At 38.8% G+C, this 21,635-nt stretch overlaps 2 protein-coding genes across 6 annotated transcripts in view; one reads left to right on the forward strand and one right to left on the reverse strand.

Annotated features, from left to right (window-relative positions):
* The window catches only part of cep63 (centrosomal protein 63), a 36,345-nt gene extending 27,911 nt beyond the window's left edge, over window positions 1–8,434 (forward strand). For all 3 annotated transcript variants that reach the window (XM_022242329.2, XM_087146096.1, XM_087146095.1), the window contains 2 exons: window positions 1,689–2,008; window positions 2,586–8,434. In XM_022242329.2, the coding sequence (XP_022098021.2) occupies window positions 1,689–2,008; window positions 2,586–2,780 (515 nt within the window). In that variant the 3' untranslated portion in view covers window positions 2,781–8,434. The remainder of the gene's footprint in view (window positions 1–1,688; window positions 2,009–2,585) is intronic.
* Window positions 6,074–21,635, reverse strand: part of yap1 (Yes1 associated transcriptional regulator) — a 64,900-nt gene continuing 49,338 nt past the window's right edge. For 2 of the 3 annotated variants that reach the window (XM_022242339.2, XM_022242338.2), the window contains 3 exons: window positions 19,812–19,907; window positions 14,051–14,276; window positions 6,074–12,298 (listed from right to left, as the gene is read on the reverse strand). In XM_022242339.2, the coding sequence (XP_022098031.1) occupies window positions 12,057–12,298; window positions 14,051–14,276; window positions 19,812–19,907 (564 nt within the window). In that variant the 3' untranslated portion in view covers window positions 6,074–12,056. The remainder of the gene's footprint in view (window positions 12,299–14,050; window positions 14,277–19,811; window positions 19,908–21,635) is intronic. The other variant, XM_022242340.2, reaches the window with a different exon arrangement.

The following is a 21,635-nucleotide window of genomic DNA, read 5'->3' on the forward strand; positions in this document are numbered from 1 at the left end:
GTATTGAGGTCCACATTAGATACATTTCTTTTGGGCCTTTACATCCAGATTTTTAAAGCAGGTTTTTATATACCCTGTCTCATGTCTCTCCAGTATTACATAGTTACATGTACATGTACCGGTATATTTGTCACATCTGGATTTGCTATTTGCTAAGTTATTCAAGTGTTAATAGGTTCACTTCATTTATTCAGTGTCCATAGTCTCTTTCCACATTGTAATTTTGCTCAGTGTCTCCTTTGTGTGCAAATCATCTCTTAAGATGAAATTATAAACACCTGGGACAGTTTCTCTATTCCTGTTGGTCCAAATGCATCACTTAACCATGTACCATATTGACATTTGATAATGCCCAGCTTGGATACGTGAATGTTCACGTCACATAATTATAATACCTCATGTTTCTGCTGTAAGAATATTTTCTATCAAAGAAATTTTCAGTAGTGTACTCATTTCAATGACTTTTCTATTCACTGAAGGTCCAAACAGCCCATCCGCCGTTCTTTTCTGTTGCTTTTGAGTACCTTGGAAAAGAGAGAAACAAGCACCATGACCATTCATTAAAAGCTACTCCCAAATGCAATATTTGAGTTTGTCTTGCGCTCTAGAAATTCAAACACACCATTTTTACATTTTGAGATCATTATTAGTTGAATGTACATGTATGGTTGCCTTGTTCATGTTTTCTCCGTAACGTCTTCGTTGGTGAGTGGGGTTTGAATCTGGTTTTGCCCGTAGCATGTTTGTCCTGTACAGTTTCAGGCAAGGCAAATAACTTTTCCTGTTACATCACTTTCATCATCCAGGATCTTAATTTGGGATTTTTGCCCTGCCTGACGTGTGTTTTAACACTGTATACTCAGTGTTTGCCCCAAAGGCTTGTGAAAAGAACACAAGTTTACTCGGGTGGGACTCGAACCCATGACCTCCTGCTTACTAGTGCAGACATCTTAACCACTCGACCACCGAGCTTGTTTTCAGGATCTTTTATTGTGTGTCATCATCAGATATGTCAGATAACTGTAATATTTTGTTAAAGCGATATGACGTTTAGTTTCATATTCAGCTATATTCAGCTATACCAATCTGCGGAGAAGGCGTCAAAATGGCTCATTCCAGAGGGCACCAGTACTTTGAGTTTAATGTCAACGTGTATGTAGTCCCCAAATGTTATCCACAAATCTGAAAAAGTTAGGCAAAACACACTAGTCTTTGAAATCTAGTTTTGGTTTCGCGTGCACAGGAAAAATCACGATAATGAAGTCTTTTCTCGGAGCACTAAAAATTTGGCTCAGATTAGAAACTAATAGCAAAAACAATTTAATGGGATTTTCTGAAGAAAAAACTGAACAAAGCCAGGAAACCTGAGAGAAAATGATCAAAAGTGCACCCCTGTGTGTTTTCAGGGGTCTGCTCACACTTCTTGCTGCCAAGGCCATTTGTGCACATGCGTGCATTATTATGATTTTATTAGTGAAAAGGTCTATCAGAAATGACAACCCCTCATACGCAGATTTGCACACATGGTGCATTTTTCATGTGTTGCACAGCTAACTGGTACTTTATCAAGTGTTAAGGCTGGCTGTACCACAGACAACTGTTTTAGGTATTTATGAATGTTAATTAAATTCAGTATACGTAGAATAATGAAGGTGAATGTTGTATGTGTATTTGCATTTGGTTTTCAGGGTTGCAAGGGGAGAACTCTGCAATGGCTGACTTCGTCAGTAACATAGAGACAATTGCAACTTCACCACCCCAACCCTCAAGCCATGTCTCATCCCGTCCATCACTACCTGCATTAACTCATCTCTCAGAGCATTCATCACCCCAACTGCCAACCCATCTGTTACCTGTTCATTCCAACCATTCCACCGGCACACCTCATGGCCGGCAGCCATCACCAACTGTTAAGAAGTTGTTTGATGATAACTACGAGTCCGCAGCTGTACCAGAAATGTTGGGCTTTCCAGAGCTGGTTATACCTTCCAGTAAATGGGAGTCAGAGGTGAGGTGTGGCAAGAGATCAACTGTCTTTGTCTTGTCAGACAAACAAGTCGTCAGTCATGTGTTGTTAACCATCCTGAAGGCTGACACAAATGGGTGCTGACCACATGACACTGTGTTTGTTAGCAGCTTGAATCAGTGCACTGCCCTCTTGGGGCTGCACTAATTTGAAATGAAATCTGGCTAAATGAATCAGTATGCCGTGAACGATTTCTTTCTATCACAAGCAAGACATTGAAAGAGCCTACCCTATGAAAAAGGTCACAGTCACTACGTTGGAAACCAACAGATTTTGTTGTTTGATTTTTTCTTTTGAATTTTGTTTTTAATTGAATTTAAATGTAACTGTAGCCATAACAAACTGTTAATTATTATTAGTCTTAATGGAACGTTGTTCACGTTTCAAATATAGATGACATGATGTATTACAATGACATCCTATGAAATAAGTTTTTGTAAAACTACTGAACTCATCGTGAATTATTTGCAAAGAAGACATTGTGGGAAAAAACATAGCTCATTCCATGTAACATACATGTACATGAAATTTTGATATATTTTTGTCTTTTCTATCTTAGAGGCCTGATTCCAGACAGTCCATTACAGCTAACTTTGTAGCAGAGGATCTACGCAGAACCAAAGATCTTGAGAAACTTCTAGATGATCACATTGCTAGCCTAGAACAGCAAACTGAAGATACATTACAACGGAGACGCATTGCTGGGGATGGGGGTGATCTGAACCACCAGAAGGCTGACAGTAACATGACATGACATTTGTGACCAGAAGTATCAGGGCAAGAAGATCTCAGTGGTCATACTGTGCAAATATACTGTGGTTTGAGGATGGATAGATGAACTAACTCCCAGGGCAACCTGAGAGAATTGCATGTGCCAGTAGTTTGTCAACTTCCAGTACAAATGGAAGGGGTTATCAACTATCTAACCAAAATTAGCCATATTTGTTAAAACCATACCTCAAGTCATGGCATTCTGAGTATAGAAAATACTGAGAACAATTTTTGTGTGTTGTTATTTTCTCAATGTGTTTATTTGCATACCACCCCAATGGGACAGTTCCCCTATTGCCTCGTAAAAGCACAAGACTCACTTTAGTAGTTAGTAGCCAGGTGTCAGTCTAGTGCATGTGGATATTTGACGTATGTATGATCGTGTGTATACCTATTAAGCTGGATTAATAGTGACTGACATGTGACAGTGAATGAAGCATTCCTATTTTAGCTCTCAGTGAGATGCCTATAATTTCACCTGGTTCTATTTTATTGGTCCCAACATCCTGAACTGATAGTGAATTCTGACCAGACATGATGTAGTCCTTGTAAAAGTTTACATGTTTATTAACTGAAACCCAAGTGTTCAACCAGTTTGCCTGGATTATTTACAATGAATGCATGGAATTTGTTTATGGTCAAGAAAAAATTGACAACTGAAATTTGAAAAGTGTCTCATATACTGACTTGAGAGAGTCATTGCATAATTTTCTTAGAGCATTTCTAACCATAATATTTGCTGTGGCATGCAGAGATCTGCACATGAATAAAACATGTGCTAGATTTACTATCACAAAAAGCCACTCCTTGGTAGATCGATTTGCAAGGCTCAGTGGTTTAGATACTCTGTAAGCTGGAGGTTAGTTGGTCAATTCCTGCCCAAACTGTTTGTTTGTTTGTTTTACATCTTTCGTTTTTTTCAAATTGTCAGCAACATGTTGGAGTTTGAGCGTATTTCACAGTTTGGGAATTGTGAAGTGTTTACACACTTTAACCACTTGCTGCCGGGTGCTTTTAAAAATGCAGTGCACACATATGGGATATTCTTAAGATTTTAAGTTTTCAAAAATCTTTAAAAATTTATCATTTCATTTAATGCTTACACCCACACGAATGACTGTTTGGTGGCTACTCTAAGCTGACAGGTAACCTTCATTGACTCCTGAATATTTCAGCCAGGCCTGCCACCCTGTAAAGAGAGCCCAGAATTTGTGAGGTGTTGCATCATTTCCTTTGTTCCCAGTGAATGCGAGTGGCGTCTTTTCAAACGCGGCTGGATTAGCATGCAGTGGTGCTGTGTTGCTCATCAATGGGCCCTGGAGCACTTTTGTCCACGGTGCTAATCCACGTGTGCGCTATGCCCAAAACAGTGGTATATTGCTTAAAAACAGTGACAGAATTCCCAGCAGCAGGTCCTTTGTTCCAAGTGTGGTCTTTTGTTACACGGACCGGCCCTTTTGTCCCATTTCGGGCACCCCAGCTCTGCATATAAACCCATGGTGCTCGAAATGGAGTTCCCCGGCAGCAAGTGGTTAATACCTGTCACTAGAGACTTGGCAGGGCGAATATGTGGTAAGGAAAAAATGTTCTCTGGACCTGTCAGACAGTGTGTATGTACAAAACCAATATGAACCAGTGAAGCCTGGGTGCACATTGTCTCATCTTGCTCATCTGCAGTATGCATCGGCAGATAATGTTGACCAATGCTTGTAAGTTTCCTGGAAAGTCTTTACAGGTTTACATGTCATCCTGTGTGAAGTGGTTAGTTGCAGTTTTTTCAGAAGATACATACTCCCGGTAGCTGACTTACCTTTCATTTTTTGCAGCAATCAGAACTTCTAGTTTGTTTGCATACATTCTTTTTTTTTGTAAATGCCAATAATGCCAGGAATTTGAAATTGACTCATGGTCCAAGATTATTCCAAAAAAGTCCAGAACTTGTAAAGATGAAGCCCGCTACCTTCAGTAATTTATCTTGTATGCTATCTGCTCCAGGGTGTTAATTTTTGTCAAGTGTCAAGATATTAGTAAGTTGCAGTAACACAAAGTCGTAAACTTTTGTTTTCTTGTCTATCTAGGAAATATTCTTATTTTCCTCAGCTCCACATTTCTCTGTTCTGCTGTGAGTGATACATGTTCCAATCCCTACCTAGCTTTCATGTCATATCTTTATACATGTTTTTTGTGGAATTTTTAACCATGAGTGCAAAAGTGCCCTAATCCTAAATGCCCTAAGAGATAGGGATGTGTGTGCTTGAAGTCACGACCTGTGATTTGGGTATGAGCGATATTTTGTGTATACCCATACAAAAGAAAATGCCACCACAAAGACAGAATGTCACTTAAAATAGCAACCAGGACCCAATTTTGCAGTGCTACTTAGCACACAATTTCACACTAACAGAAGCTTCACATACTTCATGAAGACCGTAAGCAGTAAGCACAGCCAAAGGCATGCTAACCTTGCAGGACAAATTTGCTTGAACTTAGTGGTATGCACAACCGTTAGCATACCCACACTAAGCACTGCCATGAAATAGTGCTTAATGTTAGCGCCGTGTTTCTGCTGTTACATGTAAGTAACTTTGTGAAATTGGGCCCCATATAATGAAAGTAGTAAGGCAACACCTGCTCTTGTGATGCACATGTCAAGTGGATGGTGTGTAAACCATGGAACAGACTGGTTATTGTTGTGCATGTTTGGGACTGGTATACACTTCTTAATCCTTAGTAATGTTATATGATTTTGTGCTGCAAAAATGCAGTTTTCAACTCATTTCACAAATTCCATTCTATTACCTGGATCATCAGTACATTAGCAGTGTCGCATGTTGGACCCCTAATGCTTTGAGAAAGAGGATTGGTTACACCTAGAAAAATTCATATTTTGATATTTTCTCACATGCTGAATATGTTAAATGTGTTCAAAATCTCACATTTTATCTAAAAGTATCATTCAAACCTTGACATTTTGTTATTTAGAATACACATGTACTTGTATACTATACGTTTTAGATGCCTTGTATGTCGCATTTTCTCTCCAAACTACTGTTTATTTCTGTAACAATTAAGCCAAGCACCCATTTCAGCACTTTTGGCTTGAAATTAAAATATGCATGTGCTACCCACATTGGTAAATGTTAATATGGCACTGGAGTTATATAGTAAAAAAAAAACAATGACTGCTGTTATATTGCCATTCCATTGCATGGGACATGCATGTATTAGAAGCAAACACAAAAAGTACAGCTGAACAAGACAAGGTTACAAGCTTCATTCTGGTAATGACCCTTTCCACTGTTTATTGCTATTAAGGCAGACTGTTAAATTACTGAATACAATCCATTATGGCAGGCATGTACAAAAAAATAATCACTACGTATCAAAATGTAGCTTTATTTCATTGAATAGTACATCTAGGTTTGGGTCTAACAGTGGGTAGTTTCAGCATCACTGAACATTGAGACCAGATAGTATGTCCTACTGTGAAATGTGCCACAAGTATTCAAATCTGTTCCAAAAAGCAAGGAAATTAGTCAAACTGAATATTCAGTTGGCATGCTACTGCACAGTAGAACCTGGACGGGCTGTGTACCAAACCATCCTTTTGAAAAGCTTGTAATATTTGGTATAACCATATCAATATGGCTCCAACTAATTTATATACACGATAACAGTACCACAAGGAATCCAATACGTATATACATGCACACTCAACTACTAGTACGTGGCTACTAGTACATATGGCAATGGTTTAACACCAATAGTTGATAGTACGTTTCTTTGTAAACAGTTCCATTCTAATCTACAATAAACACCAATATACCCCCATGTAATCAACCTAAATTGGATCATTTTTTAGTCCATTCCAACTGTTCAGAAAAAGGACACTTATAGAGCTCAATCAGAAGGTTTTCCTTCACGATTCATTTATGCTGTCTGCAATGATCTGAACAGGTGTAGGGATTTCGATGCAAAAGGCCCCCCCAGTCAAGTATATATCCCTAGGAAGACATACATGTACATCTCAAATGTTTCAAAAGAACCATGTCTTTCTTCAGTCGATTGTTCTTTTCCATCCATGATGTTAACTCACCATACAGATTTTTTCTTTTCATATGATTAGTACAATATTTCTTTTAAAATTGGGAAGCTCTGGATAATTTCATTCATTTAAGGCTAATTACCAATAGTACAAAATACATGTTTAGCCTGACTGTCAAGCAACAGGAACTGTGTGTAATTCCCTTATTATTTAGTAGCAGGTCTGTCTCTTAAAGGTATGTGCAAAGCCTGTCCTTTTATTTTGAGCTCATCATTTTAGTAGTATTGGTTTGATTGGTAATGTCATACACGTATAGGGCAAAAACTGCAAGTACAAAGTGTAATATTTTGCACATTGTATGAGCCTGCAGTATATTAAAACTCAGTAGAGTGTTTTACATAGGCCCTTTTTATTGTAGTTTTCTACAGAAATACTTGCCAATAAGTCACATTGCTTTGTTTGCATTGAGGTGAAGTTACAAAGCAGTGGGCAACGGAAGCTCAGTAGTATGGTTAGTATGCAGCAAAAGGAGTTCCCAAATATAAATCCCATCAATTTTTTTTTAACATTAACTTGACAATGAAACGCTTGGTTCCCTACAGAATAACATACATCAATACTTACACAATTCTTCACTTCTTTATACAGTCTGGATATTTTCTGTACACTGAATAATGAATCAAAAGGCACTTCTCGTTCTGTTGGCTGAAAATCAAAATGATTTGGATGGATTAAATTTGTATGAGGAAGAACTCCCACCACTTATTCCAAAGTTATCAAATATAAAACTGTATAAATTAACTATAATTTGACAAGTATTACCATTACAAAAATACTGTTGTTATAATTTACCTAACAAAAGTAGAAGGCGAGTACAGAGTGCAAGTAGCAATGCTTAGAATACATGATGCTCTCCAACCTCAACTACCCCACTTTAGTAGTCTCTACTGGACATCAAAATCATAAAACTATACTATTTTCCAGCCTGATAGTATTTCTGAAAAGATTCTTCTTCAAAGCATTCAGTTGAGAATGTGTCAAATTTGCAATGTTCACAAATTTCTTGGATAGCAGTTGTTTTCTATATATGTTTTGTTCCTTTACAAATGTTGTAAGCCCCTTTTTTTGTAAATACCAGGAATCAGATACAGTCCAATAAGTAGCAAACATTATGTACTGGCATTTATGATTTTTACTGATGCATTGCCCATTTAAGACATTGCACCAGTAAACATGCCAGCCCTGTTGATCTGTTTTATAAGAAGTGCAGCTTCAGAATAATTTCAGGTGGTAAATAACCACGTTCACGTGATTACATAACAAGTTGGACAGTTTTCTTTTTGTCAGGAAATGTGGAATTGATTCCAAAACAGGTCATGACTCCTACACAGACTAAGGATTTCAGAGTGATGTCACCTCTGCCTTCTGTGCCCCGTTCACAGCACAGATTTCACACGAAACTACACACGTGTGATTCATTACAAGCTATTGGTTACTGTGAAGTAGGACATGAAGTGTTTTCAATCATACCAAGAAAATTCCTGTCGCAGGTTTTCCTTGGGAAAGCAAAGGATGGCATGCATTTTCCAGACTATCAACACTCTGTCTCACATCAAAAAAATCACCAATTTAGTTCCAACGGTACAGTGCAGTGCTGTCCCTTTCACAAGTCCCTTCGCAAGGCTAGTCAAAAGTAACAGGGCGAACAATGACAAAAGAATGCTTTGTCACAGCTCATTTGCATAGCTTGTGAATTGGCTTAAGACTGAATGACTTATGATCGATTTGTGATGGACTTACAGGGACTTGCAGGGACTTGTGATGGACTTAAATACAGCACTGTTACATGTAATGCCTGTATGTGCATAAGGTAATCAATTCCTACTACAATGGAACTTCTACAATGCAGCTACACTTTAGCCGTAGCAAAGTTTGATTTTTACGAGTATAAATGTTGAACTGACGACAAATTTGGTGCGTCGGTTTAAACAAATTTGTGCACTGTAACATGTATGATGTGCATCATGAGTGAAACATTTTGCATGAAAAGTTGCATGAAGCCCCCCGACGAGCTTGCGCAGAGAACAGAATGGTCTGCAGCCATGATGTGACAAGACTAATTACTGCATCACTAATGCAGATGTATCAATGTACCAGTGATCCATATGAAGTACAGTGATGCATGTAATGTACATGTACCTGTGAGCTTAAATTAAGGCAAATGCAGATGTCAAACTAAGGATTGTACACCATAGGCATTGTGCAGGTATTACTTGGCAGATGATACCAGAGATGATATACGATAAGCAGTCCCGTGGACAACATTTACTCATTCTAGGAATTCTATATACAGCACAATGATAGTCTGTCTCTCAAGTCTGACTGGCATTTCGTACATAGAGTTTTCTTACATGGTCTATGGCTATACATGTAACTACACTTCATTCCAATGACCAAGTGGCAATCTACGCCAATGATACAAATATATATTTCCTTGACCTCCAACTACTGTATATCCTACATATATAAATCCAACTGCATATCCACTATTCTATCAAACACATCTCTAGAAAAGTAATTATACAAGTAAGTTATGAGGCATATCAAAGTTTAATGAACAAGACATTAGATATTTACAAGAATATTCAATACTTTAAATGGTCAGGTAAATAAAAAAAAAAATTAAAATGTTAAAAATATAAAGCACGGCATAACAATTCCAGAACTAGACTTTAGAATTGTTGCAACACACAAGTTAAATGTCAATATGATCACAATTCAGTAATTCATTACTGTCCATACAATTTCTTACAACAGTATTTGGTCTATTTTGACTTGTCTTTTTAGTTTTTCCTTTCTCTTCATATCGACCACCAGTATCTTCAACAAAACCACATCTGTAGTCCTCAAAATCACAAAGGCATTTTGTACACTTCCAACAAATGTTTTTAAAGATATCTTTTTATTAAAGGAAGATGAATTACGTACATGTAAGAGTACAAAGTCTTTCTTTAAAAAAGCTTGAATATAAACATATCTGAGGTACCAAGGCTTTCTGAATAGCCATGAATTGGAAGGCACAGTTCTAGTACTTTTAATCTGAATAACTGTCAAATCAACTGTGAACAAGTAATTATTTTTAACACAAAAAATACCTTTTGATAAATATTTGTTTCAACAAAACATTTGTGGTAAAAGTAGATAAATATAAAGAGTAATATTTGTGTGTGTTATACCAAGTCAATTTGAGTGAACTCTAATCATGTGCAGAAATGCTAGCATAGCCATGCATTGAACAGGCTTGTCCCAAAAGTACAAGCTTGACTCCTGGTCAACTGCCAGAAGAGACTGGACTGTCATACAATTTGCAGATGTACTGAAGACTCCAGTATCTCAGTATGCCATGCCAGTGCATCTAAGTACGTGGATCTTTGGATCCTTGTGGGCAATTTGCATGAAACAGTGACTACCCAGCACCAGCTTATAAGACACATTGCATACCCGCTGGTTTTCATTTGGCATTACAAAGCAAAGTGTTACGCTCCGAGACCAGAACAGCAGAAGTTGCCCGGTCTGGTTATGTACATGTACATAAATGTATGTGTAAGGCACAAGTTGTAAACAAATTGCTTGCTTTTCATAGAAGCACATATAATGTAAAATTACTTATTCCAAAGACTGGGAAGAGCAGAATTACATGTATGCCCAATCAAGTAGACTGTCACATCATGACGATAGTATCCTTCATTTCATATTTATATTACCTACTTAATTTATGATAACAAACATGAATAAGGTTTACTTTTTTAAAATCTGTACTTTGATCTTACATTTACTGTCATGAATTACTTTATCAAAATAAATATGCTTATTTGCCCCAGAAAGTTCCAAGAAAAGCCACTGAAGCAATTGCATAAATTCCAGAGTGCACTGTTCGTCAGTGTCTTTTTTCTAATTCAGGGAAACAACTTACACTCAATAGCTTTTCCCATGATCAATATACATAATGTACATCACAGAAAAAATGAATGTGGACTATGCACACATTCCATAAGGACAATGTTGCCTTCAGTAGTGGCAGTACCAAGCATCACTCTCAATGCAGATGTTGGATGCTTCCTAATGTCCAGTGATGTATATGTACTGGTACTTCACACTGATTCCCAATCACTTCCATGTTGTGTTGATGTAACTCCTGAATGTTAACCAATGAACAGCACACATGCATATCAGAGATAAGAGTGTCTTTGATTCCATCTTGCTGCTAGATAACAAAACTCCTCATCTACACTGTGCACGTCTGGTAGTCAATACTACTCAGATAAATTGAATGTAATGCACACTTTTTGTTAACATGTTAACATGGCAGGTATTCTTCGACACATACATTCAAAGTGCTGGAAGAAAAATGCTCAACCAGCATGAATGTGACAGCAAGGTCAACGTGTAAGAATTTTGGTCATAATCCTTACAATACACCTGCTTCATATTTCACGCTTAAAATTCAGCCAAAGCAGGTTCACTAAAAACTTGATAGCTCTTATAACAGTTTCTAGGGCTTATTGGACACTGAACAAAAATCCATCTCAATGTTAGCCCCTGACAATGGCTCTAGAGTCAGGTGCATGTTTATTTTAGGGAGAAGCGGCATCTATATTTCCCATGCTACAATCACTTTGGTCTTATTCTGTGAACCCCAAGATAGTACAGTGCATCAAAGAGCCCACTCCCACTGCAGATACATGTATTTTCTCCCATACAAAGTTAAGCATGAGAATAGGACTGCATGTGAAGATTTCTCTTCCAAGGTTCTTGACTGTTCTAAGTCCAAATAGCACATGACTGGCTTGGTGCATGTAACATGAAAAATCAGGTAAGTCTGATGATACAGGTATGCTTGTAATACCAAATGCTATTCATGTACAGGAGGTCTGTACGTGAGTAAATTATGCAAATGATGCCATCACATCAAGTCATCAGTACCAACAACTTATCGTATTAGGCACTGGCAAGTTGGCTTTGCAACTGATGTTCTTGTGACATTAGGTTAACAGTTATAGTCAGAACTAGAAGTAATCATTCAGGAAATGATAACACAAGCAATGGCCACATTTGCAAATACATGTAGGAAAGCATCAATCAGATAGGTCAATCAGTTACAGCATGTCCAAGGCCTGAGGACAAGCCAGTTACTGTAGATACATGCTCCAGCCTCTACAGCCAGGTTAGGAAGTTTTCAATTCTGTTTGGTGATGACAGCACGTCATTCAAGATGTCTGTGTTGAGAGCTTCATGCAGACTGGGCACCAACTCGTCACTGTCCATGTTGCCTTGGTTACTGTTGTCTCCGTTCCCTTCCATTGGTCCCATGTCAATGTTGGTACCTGGCATGGAATCTAGAAAGTCCATGTGTTGGCGTGGCGTCAGGGGGGCAGGTATGGGTGTCTTACGTTCACCTGTCACAAATTAAAGATAAAATGTAAATGATCTATCACTAAGAGCATGGAATGGACTGCTGTGCATCCTGCAGCATGGTACCTAGTCCACAATGTGTAATAACCTTTGTGTTGCCCAGTACTTGCCATACCTCAACAATGCTGCATGATGGATCACAGTCTGTCAGTAGAAGTAAAAGGTGGCATTTGGAATCACAAAACAAATGTCAAATAATCTATTAATATACTATCAACCCTTTGAACAGAAAAAAAACCATTTGGTAGCCATTGGCTCCTAATGGGGAAAAATCTAGGCACCAGCACTTTTATGAAAGTTTATATAGTAATCAATTGGCTCCTGGAGGGAAAAAATATTGTAACTAGCAAAAAGACAGCAATAACTTATGTACAATTTGTACATGCAATAATAAGCATGGTAAGTTCAAGTTGGTAACCTACTTGCACAGATTTGACTAAACTGTGCTACTAATCTCCACTTGCGCTGAATATTCATGAACGTACGTACACACATGTAGTATAAATACTGGTTACATTGTCCATCCATGCCATGGAATCATGGCCTGGCCTGACGCACGTCCTTGTACACCACAAAACGTGCATACGTATCTTGTCACAAATAGCGACTGTATGGTGAAAATATGATTGCACAGGCAAAAATTTGGTCGCATTTGCGACTGACTGAGGTGCTATTTAAAACATTGTATATAGGTACTATACATGATGAAGAAAGTAACGGTATGGGAGGAAATGGAAATTCATCAGTCGGCACACACAGTTTGGGAAATTCACACACTTGCATAATAATAATAATATAGATTTATACAGTGCACTTATCCAGAAAACCGATCAAGACGCAATTCCATTATTATTTCCCCTGTTCACTGGACCCATGAAACATTCCAAATACCATCTCGGCTCCATAGGGAGTATACAGCTCGATGCTGCCACTTCGGCGCAACGCAGCTAAATCAACCACAATAACCATCTCTGCCTATATAGGTACCCTATTACTCCTGGGTGGAGAGAGGCCATGAGTGACAAAGTGCCTTGCCAAAGGGCACACACATCATGACCCCAGGCTAGAGTCGAACCTGCAACCTGGGGCTTTACCCGGCCGACTACGAATCCAATGCCCTTAACCACAAGGCCACAGCACTCCACTCCACAGCATTCCCTCCACACAACCACAAGTAATTTTGAAATACTTCAAAAGTAAATGGAGAAGTGAGTTTACCAGCTACTTTACTTTGAAAAGTTCACTTCTTAATTTTTACAGTGACAAGAGTAACAGACTTTCGAACACAATGAAGGATAAAAATTCTACCAAATGGTTGAGTACATGTAAATGAATGACTACAAAGTAGACTTGAACAAATCTATTGATTGGAAACATTCAAGACAACTACGTGTACTTGCAATTGTGTGTACTGTGGAAACTAATACTGCTCTGTGTTTGCTACATCAATCTAAATAGACCGGAATATGGGATTTAAAGTACAGCTTTGTGTAGGCACAATGTACCTGTTTCAAATAACATAGTTCTGTAAAGCAGCAGTTTCCTTCACTCAAAAATATCTTATCATCTTCAGAAATTTCCAAAACCAAAGAGGTAACATCAATACCGACACTGTATTGTTCATTATGTAATTTCTAATACTGAACTCAGCACTGGCTTACAAAAATCACAAAAATGCACTAATTAACATCTTCCAATCATTTCTTATTCCAAGCTGTATTTCCTATGCAACTGACCTTCAATAGCCTCCATGTCTTCCACATTACTCAGCAAATCATCAGGGGTTCTAGGATGACTGTAGTTACTCATACCACACCCACTATCACCGCTCTCCTCTCGGCTGTGGAAGTTAGAGGTATTACCACTGCTGAGGAAAGGATCTAGGCCTGTAGTACTGACAGCATTACCATCACTGCCATTACTCACAGTAGCTGGGTCCAAGTCACGCCGCAGTTGCATCTCCTGTAGAAAATATGCAATCCCCAAAATAACTCTGGTTTGAAGTATTTGAATGAGTCAGTTTGGTGATTCCATCTGGAGGTGGGCACATCAAGCTTTGAAAAATGTCATTGGGCACTGTCAATCCACAACTGTGGACGGTGTATTCACCAATGAAATTAAGAAAACTTCTTCATCAAGTATTCATTTTTTTGTCTTCAATTCTTAACTCAAATGCACAAGCTCAGTGTGAACTATACCTCCATCTTTTTTGATGAATTGCAAATTATAGGTTGGTTGCCATTGCCCTTTTCCAAAAAATGTAAATTTCTAATAAATAATATGTAATGTGTGGATGCATAGTTGGCATACACAACGGACTTTCTTTTCTTGTTGAAAATGATTCATGATTCACAACATCCAATGGGATATCAAACAGAAAACGTTATGTTACCTAAAGAAGGCCCCCACGGGATATATTAAATTCAAACACAACTGGGAAGCAATTTGTATGTTAAATAATGACATCGCTACATAGAAGTACATGTACAGTCCATGCAACTAAAAGGTTAATGTGGTCATCAAGCCAGAGTCATTTCATATGCATAGCAGACACCCAATGATGACAAATGAGGTTGGAAAGATAAATAAATCCTATCTTCCAGACTAAGGTTAGTATTTGCAATTTCAAATTCATCACATTATATTTAGAATATTATAACAACTCATGTTTCATCACGGCTGATTATCTGACATGATAAGCCAATTACTGGTACATGTACATGTATGGTTACATGTACATGTATGGTTACATGTACATGTATGGTTACATGTACATGTATGGTTACATGTACATGTACGGTTACATGTACATGTATGGTTACATGTACATGTACGGTTACATGTACATGTATACGGTACATGTGTACAGTGCATTCCCACCCTATCTGATTTAGAGAGACTTTACTGCACAAAATCTGCAGTACATTCATACACTGTCAACTGAATGTCTTAACATTATGGATACTTGTAAAATAACACAATGGTCCAATGTCACAGGGCTGCTGAGCAGTTACATGTACATGTATGTGTAGCAGAAACTGTGTGCTTACTATAGCAACAAAATTATAGCACTATTTCATGGTGTGACTTGGTCTGGTTGTACTTACGGTTGCAAGCACAGAGAGATTTCACTGTTTTGTCACTACACTAAGCCACTTTTTCCCCCAAGGTAAGCATGCATTTTGCCATGCTCCCTGCCTACGGTCTCCTTGAATTCACAGAGCCTCTGTTAGCATTAACTCATATGCTCAGCAGTGCAATGACACTGGACCAGGGTTGCATTGCCATAAACTATATGTATGCACATACATGTAAATTGTAAGCAAATGGTTTCATGTCTCAAACTTCACTGTACATTTAGACTTTTACTTATTGACAGACACAGACTATAACTGGTAGTTTGAATGTAGATACAGTGTACATTACGAATATAATATGTCTCTAAACAAGATCCAAAGCTATGATTACATTCACACATTTCTACTGGTACATATGGCACTGTCCAAGCAATGTTAAATTTGCTTTCAAAATATGGAGCGAGTTTTATTCATTCGTCAGCATGTATATACAGTAAAACTCAAAAATCATGGGAATAGATAGAAACTCCGAGGTACCCGGTTTACTTAGTCAAGTCAGTTACCATACCCACAGGCCACACCCACAGAGGCCACACACACAGGTAGAGCAACCACAACTCACTCTGTGCTAGCTATTCAAATTCGATTTATTTACTGTACAAATGGTGCATGATTTTTAACTCAATCATTTTACTTTTGTTCTTACCTAAAAGTTATATTTTATTGCTAAATCAATAATAAATCACTTACATGTACCTGTGTACTTTCCTATGGCAAATCTTTCTTTTCGTGTTGTTTGGTCTATTGTGTCTATAGGGCAATGCTCCATGCACGCTCAGGTTTTCACTCAGGTTTTCATGTTTGGTCACATGACCTTTCCTTTTGCAGTCACAAGGCCACAGCAAAGAGTCAACGATTGGACTGCCGGCATGCGGGCTAAAATTGGGCCTATGGCAGCAATGTGACTACATGCATTGTACATGTATACATATGTATGTCATTTGAAAGCCGGCATTTGTTGCAGGGAGGGCAGTCAGTAAAAGCCTATTCTTTAGGCAAGAATGACATACATGTGTATGTACATGTATGTCTTCAAGATAGAGTTTAGGCTTAACAGACTCTGAGTTATTGAGATTTTGCTGTCGTAAAAGTAACAGTGACCCCAAGCATCAGTAAATGAAACTGACCATTAATTCATACTGTGAACACATGTCCCTTGAATAAACACTTCTAAGTTTAACCCTAACCCCCTAGGGTGTACAGTGTATATAAAGTCTATTGAAATTGGAGGATTTGGGACTGTTAGGGTTAAACTAATAAAAGCAGCATTCACAAATGACTCCATCCACACTGAATCACCTAATTCTGAAGAGTTGACCAACTTACCGGTAGACTCTGAGTTTTTTCTTTTGTTTTTGTTTTTCTCTGTACATACAGGTAAATAGTGCATGAAAACAATGCTTTGTACATGTAATATGAACACGCGAAAGTGAGACTATCAGCCAAGATGCATGTATAAATCCTGTGAGCTCCTTCCATTCATAAACAGTGTTTAAATTTTGAACATGTATTAATTGTACATTTTCAAGCAATCAGTTTGTTGAAATATTTGTTGAAATGTTTAAATTAGTCTTGTAAGGAGAACAGGTATCTGATAAGAAATAAGTGGTTGCACCCACATACCAATAAACTTGTAACACTGCCTTCCACCAAACTAACCTTACAGGTGCAGTGTAATTGACACAATTCTGTTAGTTTTGCATGGCTATGGTTAACAAGTTCATGTATGCCAACTTACTAGTATTACTAATCAACTTATTAGTATTACTAATCAACTTACTAGTTTTTGGTAAAATCATTTAATTGAACATCTCTATTTCTGTAATTCTGAATGAATTTGAACCCCTGATGTTCTGATTGTGAGTCACGCATCCAAACCACTAGGCCCCTGTCTCATGTACAGTACGTGCATCATACAAGAAATGACGTTGGGTAACTCTCTCTTAATGACCAGTACATGGATTCAAAATACTGACATCCCCAGTTTTACAAGCACCAATCGGCAGCTAGTATTTCTTCTTTGAGAATGGCTGCTTTCCTGTCTGGATGGGACAAAGCTTGTGTGTTTAGCACTGTGCTGATCGTCCCAATGGCACATGTTATTTCTAGGTACATGTACACTACATGTATGTAAACTATAGTGAATGACCTTGCAAGACCTGTGATCCAGCTGACTAGACATCAACAACCAGCAATGGGTCATCCCTCCTTCTGTCAAGCCTTGATTGATGCCATTTTGCACTTACATGTATGTGTAACGTACCTGTACATGTACTATACCCCACAGGACTACACTGGCCAACAATGTAAACAGGCCATTTCCAAATCATAAGCAAGAACTGTTTGCAGAATACCTGCATGTTGTAAAGATAATGCTATCTTGGAATGGTGACAGATAACTGGGCAATAGTTGGGTCTACATACATGTACATGTATGCATTAGAGGAATGCTTTGAAAGAGCACAGACGATTTGCAAGGATTTCTACTTAGCATTTCTGCACAGCATTCCCAGATGACACGAGTTACAGTGCTACAATACCTCTGAATAATTTGGTTGGGAAAAAAGAAAAAAGTACTTCCGATTACATGCCTCTCTACTTCGAAACTAGGGTTAGTAGGCCTTGGTCAGAAAATTTTGTTTGGTGAATTTTTCCTTTCTGATTGAATAGGCAAAAAGTAACCAAACACTATCACAGAAAGTGATAAAACTTGTCTTGATCCATGTAAAACATCTACAGTCCACAACTCTTAACAACACAAAAAATACATTATATAGACAACAGATTAAGTTCTGGGAATTCTTGTAGAAATCATCCTGCTACATCAATTTTTTTCAATGTGCAGCTGTAGATTTGCATACGGGGTAGTGTAAGACACTATCTGACCGGGATGGTTGCCGCATTACCATCAAGAAGGCGTACATTTTTTTAGTTGTTTTAGTATTGAATAATTCCAGATTTAAGGGTCCAAAAGTGTGGTTTTTTTGTCCCTGTTGCATGTGACCTTTGTTATTTGACATGGAAATATCACCGGAATTGATTTCAAACTATTACTATTTGTTTGGCAGGAAATTTGCATTACTTCATCACTCTTGGAAATCAGAAAAATTTGTTCTGAACTTACAAAATCATGTGTCAGATGTACCCTGTAAATGGGACCAAAAAAAGACCCCAATTTCTGGAATAACCCTATTGCCCATTCATTAATGGAGACTCCCACAACATCTGCAAACACAACACACAAGAAAATTGGTGCCTGTTAACGAATGTGCAATGAACTCTTAAATGATGGTCAGCTGACCATCGTAAAAAAAAGAAAACAAAATTTCTGTATTCTCAAAAACTACGGCATTCTGGGCGGAAATAATTTACAGACTGACAGAGGCTGTTATGTACATGTACTTTCAAAGAAGATATTTCGGGATTATACAGTGGCCCGATTTGGGGGATTTTTTCAATAGTGTACCCTACCTATAAACAATTGATAAACTGACCTCCAACGTGCACTGAGACTATGGAATGGCCCGTGCAACAGTGCAGTGGAATGATAGCCACTTTACACTGTACATGCAAGTTCCATGTACAAACCCCTGGAACTGTCAAATTCACAAAATTCAGCAAAATGAAATTTTGTGTACCGGCATGTTGCATGTATCTTGAAGATATCAAGAGTAAATACATGTCAGGTAGTTTAGAACCAATGACATGCATATACATGTGTACACTGTAGCATAGGAACATTTTGTAAACCTGAGGTGTTGCTGGTCAAGCGTTACATACATGTATACTATCACAACCAGCATCCAACCTAAATACATGTAGCTGTGTCAAGAAAATCTGTCCATTTTGTACAGTGCATAAAACTCAACAGGCTCTGAAAAACAAAGTTGTCTGCTCAAACAATAGAAACTGTACACCTTTCCCTTCAATTTACGTTTAGCCGAAAAGGATATACATGTAAAGGGTATGGTTAGGCTGAAAAAAGTGGTTAAAGTCAATATGGTTAGTGCCTATATACAGTATGTGCAAGTATGCCATGTGGCATGTACCAGTACTGCTACTGCAATATATGTACATGTACATGTCTTGTAGCCTTTCATTTGTTCATGCTATTTAGAATGCTTGCCATGCACTACATGTTAGTATTAGTTAACATGCAAAGGGAAGTCAGTGTTCTCCCCAACAAGCCATATGTAACATGGCCTTCTGGCCATTTTCTTCAAACTCATTGTCAAGGCATCCCATTGTCTCTGCAAACAACCAGAGCCACCACTGTGTATGGGAGAACACTGTCAGTCATTAGAATGGGAAAGATGTGGCTAGAACCAGCTACATCTGGTTGATGCTGGATGCAACTCACCTTGGGCACACTGCCCTGGCCCCCCTTCATATGAGCACTGCCCTCTTGTGGCCAAAAATTTCTAGGCAGAGATCTGTTTTTTCCACTTGCGGCCATCTAGAGAAGATATAAATAAGGAGTAGCAGGGTTGGCACTGGTCAGGGGGAACTTCCATCCATTTATAATACACTGAGACCCAATCTCTATAAAATCCAACATACCTGTCTTACTTTAACATCATGATACCTTGAGGCATCATATCCCCAGTACTATGACCATGACTGGTGGTCAAGCATGGCATCTGTCTTCTCTTGTACTGTTGTTTGTCAAACATTTGGCTTGGAGTTGACCACTACATAATAATGTCCTTACCGGTACATGTACTACACAAGAAACTTCAGTTCATACACATGTACATGTATCCCTGGTCAAATAGATTTAACAAGGTAACAGAGGGCCATGAGTGGACAGGTTACTAGGGTTTGTTGTCTCTACTAGTCACACAAGGTACAGGTACCGGTGCATTGACCGTTAATTCCAGCTACACTGTACCGGTACAAGTAACCCCCGGCATATTGAACCTCATACATTGTATCAACTAGGCTCATACAATTGGTGCAACTAGTTATCAATTTTCAGACAGGACCGTCTATAAAATATATAAACACAAAATGCTGACTTTCCAGACCCCCTCCTCCATACGCATGGCCTACGCAATGGCTCCACCATCTCCCCCCGTAAGCATACACAATCATGTGACTTGAGGGTATCAGTACCTTGCTTTAGTATCATTAAATGTAACAGTGCATTGTACAATACTGCTATTCGCATGTCGCTTCCAAATTCTTAAATAAATGACCAAAGTAATAAAAGGTTTGATATCAGTATTTCTTCATTAACAGCCCTGGAAAATATTTACTTGGCAGCTTATAAAAAGATGTTGAATAAAAACAAAAAATAATCCAGGTGCCTTTCTGTCTTACATGTATGCAACATTGTTACTTTACACCTTATGTTTATTTGTATGAGCAAGTATTCATATTCAAGAAGATTCAGTTGTAGGAAAAATTTTGGTTTGCATAAAGTAACACTCTTGAACCCCCCCCCGTACACATGGTGTACGCCATGGCATCAACCCCCCCGTACACATGGTGTACGCCATGGCATCAACCCCCCTGTACACATGGTGTATGCAATGGCATCAACCCCCCTGTACACATGGTGTATGCCATGGCATCAACCCCCCTGTACACATGGTGTATGCCATGGCATCAACCCCCCTGTACACATGGTGTATGCCATGGCATCAACCCCCCCTGTACACATGGTGTATGCCATGGCATCAACCCCCCGTACACATGGTGTACGCCATGGCATCAACCCCCCCGTACACATGGTGTACGCCATGGCATCAACCCCCCTGTACACATGGTGTACGCCATGGCATCAACCCCCCTGTACACATGGTGTATGCCATGGCATCAACCCCCCTGTACACATGGTGTATGCCATGGCATCAACCCCCCTGTACACATGGTGTATGCAATGGCATCAACCCCCCTGTACACATGGTGTATGCAATGGCATCAACCCCCCCCGTACACATGGTGTATGCAATGGCATCAACCCCCCTGTACACATGGTGTACGCCATGGCATCAACCCCCCCTGTACACATGGTGTATGCAATGGCATCAACCCCCCTGTACACATGGTGTATGCAATGGCATCAACCCCCCCGTACACATGGTGTATGCAATGGCATCAACCCCCCTGTACACATGGTGTATGCCATGGCATCAACCCCCCCGTACACATGGTGTACGCCATGGCATCAACCCCCCTC

This window comes from Acanthaster planci, linkage group LG14 (genome assembly GCF_054643075.1).
Source record: "Acanthaster planci isolate LZ-2023a linkage group LG14, COTS_SCS, whole genome shotgun sequence".
Lineage (NCBI taxonomy): Eukaryota > Metazoa > Echinodermata > Asteroidea > Valvatida > Acanthasteridae > Acanthaster > Acanthaster planci.